Source organism: Chinchilla lanigera, unplaced genomic scaffold, assembly GCF_000276665.1.
Source record: "Chinchilla lanigera isolate Chin_1 unplaced genomic scaffold, ChiLan1.0 scaffold00110, whole genome shotgun sequence".
NCBI classification, from domain to species: Eukaryota; Metazoa; Chordata; class Mammalia; order Rodentia; family Chinchillidae; genus Chinchilla; species Chinchilla lanigera.
The window spans coordinates 6,336,806-6,347,031 of NW_004955511.1; the positions used below are offsets into that span (position 1 = coordinate 6,336,806).

Sequence of the window (10,226 nt, forward strand, 5' to 3'; positions counted from 1 at the left end):
AAAGCTGGTTCTGCGAATCCAGTCTTCTGCACTGAATGCATGTGGTACCAAGGGAACCAAGGAGCTTGCGTCACTAAAGATAAATGAGGACAATGTCCACAATAAGTAGAACTGTGTCACGGAGTACAGATGTGCTTCTGCTCTATGTATCTGTAACATTTATGTGAGTCTCAAGCTATTTCCAACCAAAAATGAAGAACTGTGCTCTAAAGGCTTAACGCATTCTCATAAGCACTCTTCATATCTGAGCATGAGCCTCAGAGAGCAGAGATTGCATGTTACAGGGAGGTCATGGGAGGGCCCCAGTGATGGGCGATGATACAGGAGGTCTATGTGCAGGGAGCAGAGGGAATTCCAGCTCTAATTCGTGTCACTAATGAAATGACCTGGCTGTCAGTACAAGGAGAATCACAAGTACAACATCGCCCTGGAAGGGCACTTGTTATTTGCAAACTTCACCAAGAAACCAATCCCTCGACTCATCTCCCAGGGAGATAACACAGCACATAGGTCTCTCAAAGTGAGGACGAAGATGCGAGCAAGGGTTAAGCACAATGGGTCTTTATTACGATCTTTAAAACTTCAGCATTTACCATATATTTTCATCACAGGTGCTTATCAAATGAGTAGGGGGATGAGAAAGGAGTAGTTTATGTGAAACATAAATGACTTGATTCTCAAAGTTCCTTGGGTCATAGAGTAAAAGGACAGTGATTTACCAATCATTGACAAGCATTAATATTTTATTAAAAACCAGCAAATCTTACACCTGTTGTAGAAGACAATTTGGCAAAGCAGTAAATTGTGCTTTAATTTGTGTCTTTCAGCTCTGGAGATGTCTACACTCAGAATCAATGCTCTTTATTAGCATGGAGATTGAAGAGGGGTATGCCTCATCCTTGGTAAACTGGAAAAGTTCAAGAAAGGACTCCATTGGGATCATAGGACACCAATGTGGTAAAAACCTTAGTGGCCATCGTGACCTTAAAGTGATGTATAGAAGCTTCCCACCTACAACCAATTTAAACACCAGTCTGCAGACAATCCCTCAGATTACACCCTTGATCCAAAGGACCAGCGCGACCAACACTTCCTGCAGACCAGAGGAGCCCACAGCTGGTGTGTGCCCCGGGAGAAACACTCTCTACTGCACAAACCCCTTCCTATACATTTAGATTTAATATTCATTATTGGGAATATTAAAATGACAAAGATACATTCTTGTCTTTGACCAGAAGCGACAAGCCACCTTGTTAAAAAATGATATTCTCATTTACAGGTCGGAGGTGTCTGTGGAAATGAAGCCAGATCCCAAAGCACATTCAGCTATCAGAGATAAACGTTCCTTGCTGACAGAATGAGTTGGAGCCCTGTGGATAGTTTACTTTGGGTTCAGAGAGGTTTATTTTACATCACTGTCTCCCTTCTTTCCTCAGTTCACAAGACTGACACTGACTGCTAGACACTGCCAGTACTTTTCTTATGTTAATTCGATAATTCCTACAGTACACAGAGGCTATGAAGCAGCATTAACGTTGTCACCTTCAGCTTACACAGGAGCCAAAGAGTCCCGTGAGGTGAAGCGTGCTGAAGGCCCCACAGCAGAAAATGTCTGAGTGGAGCCTGAGTCCAGGTCCTGAGGCTCCTGCCTGCCCTCACCCAGTGAGTACAGGGAGACTCTGAAATGTCCATCGGCACCGCCTAGGAAAGAGACACTGAGACAAAAGCTCTGGGGGGGTCGCGTCGCACCGCACCCACCCATCGGCCGCCATGGCTGACAAGGCGGGGTGGAAACTGCGCTTCGCTGGGCTCATCCTGCGCTCTTGTCTCGAAGTTCCCCGCTCCCCATGCACCTGTTTGTTCCCGGTGCACTTGGCTGCCGGGTGTCGCCCACAAATCACGACCTTCAAGCATCCTGGCTTCCCTCACTCTGTTCTCTCACGCCCCTCTGGCCGTCTGTTCAGAAGGGTGAATTCTACACATCCTTGAGTGGCTCTGCCTGTGCTTCCGGTGCCTCTGTCACCAGTCCCCTCCCTACTCTCAGCACTGCTGCTTCCCCTGTGTCTGCAGACCACACAGCAGGGCTTGGAGAGCCAGGCTGACCTTGTGGGGCTCCTTCACTGCTGGCACCCTAATGCCTCCAGCCTGATCCTCTTCCTGAAGGTCCAAACTAAACACAGTATGCTTCATCAATTTAAGAGCTTAGTTTGAATTAAAATCCTTTTTATCAATTTATTAAGTTTACTTTGCACCAGTATATGACAGTTGTGATGGTAGTTGGGCAGACACACTCTTCCTTCAATTCTTTCCAAAGACAGAGAACCCCCTGAATTTCTTTCATGGCCATCACAATGCCAGTAGCATTCCTCCTCCCACTGGCAAAGGAAAGCCTGGCTTGGAGAGTATGCGTCCTTGTACACGGACCGTGAGCTGCACTAAGACAGGCAGTCTGTTAACGGAAAACGGGCAAATCTAGGCTCTGCATATGTGCAGCCACGGTCACAGCACTTTGTCACGGCACTTCGTCTCTGATCACTGGTCCTACATGATACCGTGGAGCCTCTGGGATTGCTCCCTGGACAAGGTACACACTCAGCATAGCCTATGAAGGGGAGCAGCAGCAAAGCGAATGCGGTCAGACACCAGTTCCCACAGAGGAGGAGAACTGAAACCCAATCAGGAGAAAGGAGGACTGCCATAAAAATTGCCATCTACAAAATCAAACAAAAATCCCAAACAGAGCTTAAGAACTAGAGGAAGAGTTGGAAGCTAAGCACACAGTTTTGTGGGAAGCTCCAGTTTCCCTAATGAAATTCACTGCTGATGACAACCTTGATGGCAGACCCTGGGATTCCTCACCATGGTGGAAGAGCCACACCCTCCTTAACTAGGTCCCTGGGTCTGCTGCTTCACATGCCATGAGCTCGTTCCTCCCCATTCATAATGGAGGGGGAGGGACTGGGGATATACCTCAGCGGCACAAACATCTGCTTGGCAAGTATGAGGTCCTGGGCTCGATTCCCAGCACCAAAAAACAAAACAAAAATATAACAGAGGAGGAATACGTGTAACTTTCAGTGTGGGTTTTCTTGAACTTGACAAGGGTGTAAAGTAGGAAATGGTAGCAGCCTGTGCCATGGGTGACAACCGTTAAAAAATGATGCTCGCTATCTTTATTGAAGATTAGTATGAGTTGAATGGAGTTAAATTTGAAACACATACACTCTTTTAATCTTCCCATCAATCTTATTATATGTGCATTAATTTAAACCCCTGTTACAGGTAAGAAAGCTGAGTTATATACATTATGTCATTTTTCTTAGGCACAACAACCTGTAATTGTGGACCTGAACCCAAATAGTCATGGCTCCTCCACTGTACCACCTACCTCCTGGGGTGGAGACAGAGCTGGCCCCAGGGATGTCCCCACCACCCTGCATGCTGGAGATGAGAACCACTGGGGCAACCGCTGGACAACCAAGGCCACCCCTCCTGCCACTGTGTTCGGGTTAAAGAGGTAGATTTGAGCCTAGGGGCAAGGAAGGCAGTGAGTGGCTGCCTTGTTCTCCTGCTGCTTAATTGCCACGATCTTCTCCCCAGGACCCATGGCTGGGTGAGCTCTCAGCACTGCTGATGCTCTCCTTCTTCTGACTCCTCCGAGCTTGAGAGGGAGAAAGGACAAGAGCCACTGAATCATGTTATCAGCCCTGTGCTGAAAAATAGATGCCTCCCCCTCACAGAAGCCTCCTTAGTGCACAGAAAACTGAACCCTGGCTCCATTGAAAAGTGGCCCCCACCCCAAAGATTCAAGTTATGATGTGGGGCAAGAGAAGAAGATGTTGAAACGGCATTTTACAACCAAAATGTCTGCCAAGGAGGAAAGGATTCAGCAGTGCTTGATGTTGCCTGGGCGGTGAGGCAGGTGGAGCAGGAAAGGCAGAAACAGCACATGGGTGTTTAGACGAGCATGTGGCAGGGAAGCAGACTGCACGGTGGCCCTGGGGGTGGGAGTGGGGTCTTCCTGCACACCTCCTCTCCTACACACAGCCACTGTCTTCTGACGCCCTCTGTGTGTCCTAACGATGTGAGAAGCCACCTGTGCTTCTGACCTGAGACAGAGAACGAAGGAATACTCAGGAAGGCTGAGGCTCCAGGACTCGTTTATAGAGGAACCCAAAAGGAGACCTGGGGGGCAGGCAGAGTTCCCCTGGGGCTCCCTCCTGGGCTCCTCCCAGATCTCAGTGGAGGGAGGATACTGAGGGGGTGGTGTAGTGGATTAACAACTGGTGGTCCACTTATACCACCCAGCTGAACTGAGTAAGCACGGTGCTGGGTGTGGGAGTCCCCAGGAGTCCACCTGGGGACTGTTGTCCGTGGCATAAGAGGAAGAACTGGAGAAGTTAGGCTGTTGGGAATTGGGGAAGGCTGTTGGGAGCTGTAAGAAGGTGTAAGAAGCTCTTGGTTCTCTTGGAGGAGCTTGTCCTGCCGGCTTTCCTGATGAACTTGTCCGTTTTCATCCTCCGAGGAGCTTGGGACCTTGTTGGCACTGAGGATGGCTTCAGTTCACTTTGTGAGAGCTCCGGTCCTCACTCTTAGCATCGCTTCCTGGCTCCGGAGGGGAGGATGGTGCACTAGTCAGTCTCCTGGAGAAGCTTGTTGTGTTGGCTTTCCTGATGGGAACTCGGCTTTCCTGACTGATCATCAGAGGAGCTCGGGGCCTCACTATTGCTGAGGATGGCTGTGGTACTTCTTGGGGGAGCTCTGGTTCTTATTTTGAGCATCATTTCCTGGCTCCAGTATAGATCCCTCAGACGGCTGACACAGATCCTTCATCCTGCTGGCACAGACTTTCTAGCTTCCACCACTGACCTTTGGGCCTTCCAGAGCAGATCCATGAAACAGGTCTGCATGAGATATTGTTATGGTCTATAGGCCTCCAGCTGGACTTGTGGGAGACGTTGTTATCAGCTCTAGGTGTTCAGCTGGACTCATTCAGGACATTACTGTGGGATCTAGGCCCTCAGATGGATTCTTTAGTCTTTTAGTGTGTGGATAGATTTCCTGCACTCTCTTTGTATATGATTCTTTGGGTGACTATTATAACTAATCTTATAAAATATGTGTCCTGTATTATACTGTTCACCTCACAATAAGCCCCAAACCAGCACAGGTGGCATCAGCCTTGGCTGAGGAAGGAGGGCTGCTTGCCAGGACTGCTGACTTGCTACGTATGTCTGTGGAGCTATAAGTAGCTCCACAATTTTCCTTCCGCACAGGCTCCGGTGGCAGAGTCCAGATCACCACCCCTGGAACGCTGATAGCTCAGAGCAAATCAGCAGCATGAAGCTGTGCCTGCCTCTCCTGCTCGTTGCTCTGGCTCTGTGCTGCTCTGAGGGTGAGTATCACTGCTGCCCACTCCAGCACCAGCCCCTGGTGAGTGCCCAGCTCTGAAAACAAGGAGCAGCTATTGCAGAAGGGTGAGATCTGAAACAGATGACAACCCACGCTTTTGCCAGTGCTGGTGACTCAGCTCCCTAAGACATCAGGCATCATTTCACCACCTTCTCAACACCTAGAAACTTTTATAGAGAACCATCATGGGAAAATACAGGAATCAGCCCAGACACTCACTCCCTCACTGCCCTCTCATCTGTGGATGCATCAGAAGGTTCTAAGGTGCGACTCTGGGCTCTGACACTCTTCAGCACTGTGACCTTGGATAAAGCGCTCACCCCCTCAAACTGTCTTTTCTCAGGGGTCATGTGCCTAGCTGCCAACCTGGGAGTGAAAAAAATGTGTGAAAGGGCACAGCTGCACATATGAAGCTGATTTCTGTACTTATCAGATATTCTCTTCCCCAGACACTTTGAGGCACCAGTTGATCCCACAGCTTCTTAACATTAAGTTCAAATTCAGAAAGTTTTGGGGTGGAAGGAAATGTGGAGAGCGCCAAAGCCAAGGAGGAGCAGCCAGTGTCTCTGAGGCTCTGCAGAGTAAGGCTGCAAATGAGGTCCGGAGTCGGGGGCCGCTTGCTCTGAGTGCTGACAAGAGCAGCACTGCTGCTTCTCTGGTGTCTTCCGGGCTGTGTGGTGGATCCGGGCCCACACTCAGTGGTGCCTCCGGATGCACAGAGTTAAGTCTGGCCACCCAGGCAACAGTGCGTGCCCGCCTTCCTGTCCCCGGAACAGCACCAGCCTCCCTGGGTCTTTCTTCTCGCTTCCTGAGCGTTCTGGGCTCTCTGGGCCACTCCTGACCTTAGACTGTCCAGCTTCTCCCTGTGGTGTGATGTCTGCTACAGGATCACACTGGAGCCTGGCGGGGCGCCTTCTCCACAGTGTCCTTCAAGATGCCTTTGAATCCTATGTGCAGTATAGACCAAAAAAATTTCTGAGTTTTCCTGAGGGTGCCAAGAGGGTCAGGAATGGGTCCACTTACCTCCTCTGCTCCTCAGTCGGAATCTGGACTTTATTGCACAGTAGAGGTCATCACATGTTTTTCTGTCACTTTCTGGTACTAAAGCCAAATGCTTCTCTTAGAATTTCTGCTTCTGAGCCATGACTTTAGCCAAAGAAATGCAATAATTCTGTCAGCCTAATCTCAAAATATCACCACTCCACATCTCCAGTTTCATCTGCACTTCCCCAGGTTTACTTTCACTACTCTAATCTTGGCAAGATCGTGACTCTAGCCATCCATGGTTGTGCACAAGTGTAAACCCAGCACTCAGGAGGCAGAGGCGGGAAGATCACTGAGAGTTCCCTGCCACCTGGTATCAGGTTAATAATATCTCTTATTGTGGGCTAATCAGGTACACAGTCTCCTGAATGAACATACGGTGAAGGCTAAATAAAAAGAGGCAAATGGAGTTATTTCAGGGCTCCAGGAGGACTAAAGCCTTCTGACAGAATTCGAGAATCTCTCAGGGCTAAGACCACAACCTTCTCTGGGTGACTTGTATTTATTTAGTTATCAAAAGAAGGGAGGGGAATACTCAAGAAGGGAAGAATCACTCAAGGACTTCTCCAAGTGAGGTATTAAGTTAATCCACCCAGGAGTGAGATGCCTGAGGCTATAGTCTTTATCTAGTTGAGATCAGATCCAGGTGTTCTTGGCTGTGATCTTGTCTTATCCTCTGAGGTTTTCTGGCTTCATCTGCCATTACAGGCCTTAGTAGGGATTAGTGACTCACAGAGGTTCACTTACTATGAGTACACCACCCATCTCCAGACAAAGAGCCTAGGCCTTGGACAGACTCTCAAGTAAATATGAAAAACAAATTGATTAATTTAAGTCCTTCTCGGGGCTGCTTTGTTGTGGTCTCCATCAACCAGGGGGTATAAATGAGTTTAACGGCAGCCTGGGCTACTTGGCAAGATGCTGAGTTAAAAGAAAGTGACCCTAACACGCACTTTGGACTTGATGACAAAGCCTGCTCTGCTGCACTGTCCAGCACTGGTAAGGGGCAAACAGCTGGCAGAAATGTGTAGCTATTAAATCTAGACCAGGATTTTCTACAAACCAAAGAAAACTTGAAAAGTAGTGCGTGTGCCTGAAAAGACAAAATACTAAATGACCGATCTGAAGCCTGTCATTCAGTCCTAACGCTGCTCTTCCTGTGTGACTGAGAAAATTGTAACCTGCAAGGTCTCACAGTTTAATGCAGAAATTGTGGGTAAGCATAAAGTGCAAGTGTCCTGTGTAGTCTAACTTTAAGATGCCATGGGGAAAACCTTTCTCCCATTAAAATCATTTTATTTGTTTCCCTGTGTTCCAGCCAATGGGATTGCGTGTCCAAATGTTATATTTGAGTTGGGAGAGTTCCTGCTTGTGGATAAGGTATCCTATAGAGCGAGTCTGGCCAAATACAATGCACCTAAAGAAGCTGTGGATGCAAAGTTGGAAGTGAAGGGCTGTACAGATCAGATTGACGTGAAATCCAGAGGCGCAATACTAGTAGTACTGGTAATTTCTTTCTCGTTATACATAAGGCTTCTGCCCAGACACACAGCCAGGCATAAGGTTGGCCTGCTTTTGCATGGGTCACAGGTGTGGAGGCTCCCTACCTTGTTGGTCTGCTCTTCATAGGAAGATCCAAGGCCAGAGAGAGAGTGCAAACAGCACGCATGCTGACATACTCAGACACACAGCACCCTGGGCAGGTCCCTTCTTCTCAGGGCTCCTCCCTGGGTGATGTGTTCCCTCTGACAACGTCAGAATGAACCACCAGGTGGAGGCAGGGCTGTTTCATGGCCAAGCCTCCTCCCTCCATGGCTGGGTACTTTCGTCAAGCTGAGCTTCACTCATCAAAAAGAGCACCGTCACTCTCAAATGCCTCAGGGAGCGTTGGGAGCGAGGGTAGTGGGCAGACACGAAGGAGGCAGCTGGAGCCAGCCTCTGTCAGAGCTCACAGGCTACAGTGGGTTTTTCTGCAGAATGATAGAGCACCCAGGGATGTCTTGAGCACATTGCCGTCCACAGACACACCCAACCCTGCCCTCAGTCTCAACCACTTGTCTCCATTGGCAGAGAGGTCTCCACAGTCCTGGAGCAGCAGAGGAAAGAACTCCTGGCTGCTTTGCTCTCTGGTTCACTAAGACTTCCATGGAGACCGGAGCCACACTCTTGGGCACCTCAGTGTGGGCTTGCCTGGCTTAGACAAGGCTGTTGCCCGGTACGCGTGGTTTGATGAAACTGGACCAGATCGCTTCCCTGAGTTTCCACACTCTCTTTCTTAGTCTCTCGCGGTTTCAAAGTGCTGTAGCTGGCCAACTTAATGAACCTCTTGATAGAGTTAATCTGCCCTTCCCAGAACCTGAGTGACTCACCTCACTTCACTTCTCTTTCTTTCTGTCTTTTGTTCACTTTCAGGAAAATGTTCTAAAGGCATGTTGATCACACAGATATGGAAAATGTCCTCTCCTGATGGCCTCAGTCTTTCAAGGATTCCCCATCTTCACTGAAAAATGTAAAGGTTTCAACGTCTTGCTTCAATAAATTCCTTGCCCAGCACATCTGCGTTATTATTGTTCTATAAATTGGGGCTTGCTTTGAGGGGTTTCCATGATGAAGTGTTTTCTCAGGGTTGGTAAAATCAATGCCAGGTATGATAAGATGATAACAAAGATGTCCTGAGGGCCCAGGTCACAAAAGGAGATCCTTGGTTGGAATCTTCCGCAACTACCTTCAGATTCCCCGCTCCTGCAGACGTGACTGCTGAGTGATGAGCAAGACTGACAGACACTGGCCTCTCCCAGGGCCACTGTGCTCACTAAAGCCTCCTCATTTTAGCCTGCACAGACACCTCCCAACTCTGTGTGGGCTCCCTTCCTCCAACAGCTTCCTCATTCAAACCGCCTTAGAATCTGACAGGATCACATCCAGAACACCAAGCTCTGGTGATGGTATAAGCTTCATTACTGTAGAACTGCAGTGATGTTCCTTTTTCAGGAAAATTGAGAAAACTCCATTTCTCAAGACAGAAATTACAATATTTACGTTTGTACCCCAATCAAATCTGCACCGTTTCAAAATTAGTGTTTATTCTTTCTTCTCTCTGTTTCCAATGTTTCTCTCCAGATAATTAACCATGGTTTCTTATGGTTTCTATCTTGGAGAAGAAAGAAATGCATGGAAAACCTCTGAACAGATGCATCCTGTCTCCTGATTGGTCCAGATCCAGAGGCCCTGACACATGCTTGGTCTCATAGGGCAGGGCATTCCAGAGGACTTCAGAGTGCACAGTTCTGAGATGGTGCATGGATCTGACGGTTTACCAATAGTTAAGAAAGAACGAGAACTGTAGAGAAAATGGAAATATAACCAGCAACAACAGATTTGTACAGAAAAGTGAAAATACTATAACAAAAGTCATGCATCTGTAATCACACAGAAAAGAATTTGGAAGTGTAAGTGATGATAAGAATTATGGATAGCAATCCCACTATTTTCTAGAAATACAATACAAAATTGAGGGAGCCTATGGAAGAAATACATCACACAGAGATATCAAAGAGAAAAGATCCCACAGAGATATCAAAGAGTAGAGAAAATGGAAATATAACCAACAGATTTGTACAGAAATGTGAAAATACTGTAACAAAATTCATGCATCTGTAATCACACAGAAAAGAATTTGAAAGTGTAAGTGATGAAAAGAATCATGGATGGTAAGCCCACTATTTTCTAGAAATACAATAGAAAATTGAGGAAGCCTATGGAAGAAATAC

At 47.8% G+C, this 10,226-nt stretch overlaps 1 protein-coding gene across 1 annotated transcript; it reads left to right on the forward strand.

Moving 5' to 3' along the window:
• Positions 1–5,283: 5,283 nt before the first annotated feature.
• Positions 5,284–9,210, forward strand: LOC102021471 (secretoglobin family 1D member-like). The gene is made up of 3 exons (XM_013506417.1): positions 5,284–5,395; positions 7,775–7,962; positions 9,205–9,210. Exons 1-3 carry the CDS (start codon positions 5,341–5,343, stop codon positions 9,208–9,210), a joined length of 249 nt encoding a protein of 82 aa, XP_013361871.1. The 5' UTR covers positions 5,284–5,340.
• Positions 9,211–10,226: the final 1,016 nt, after the last annotated feature.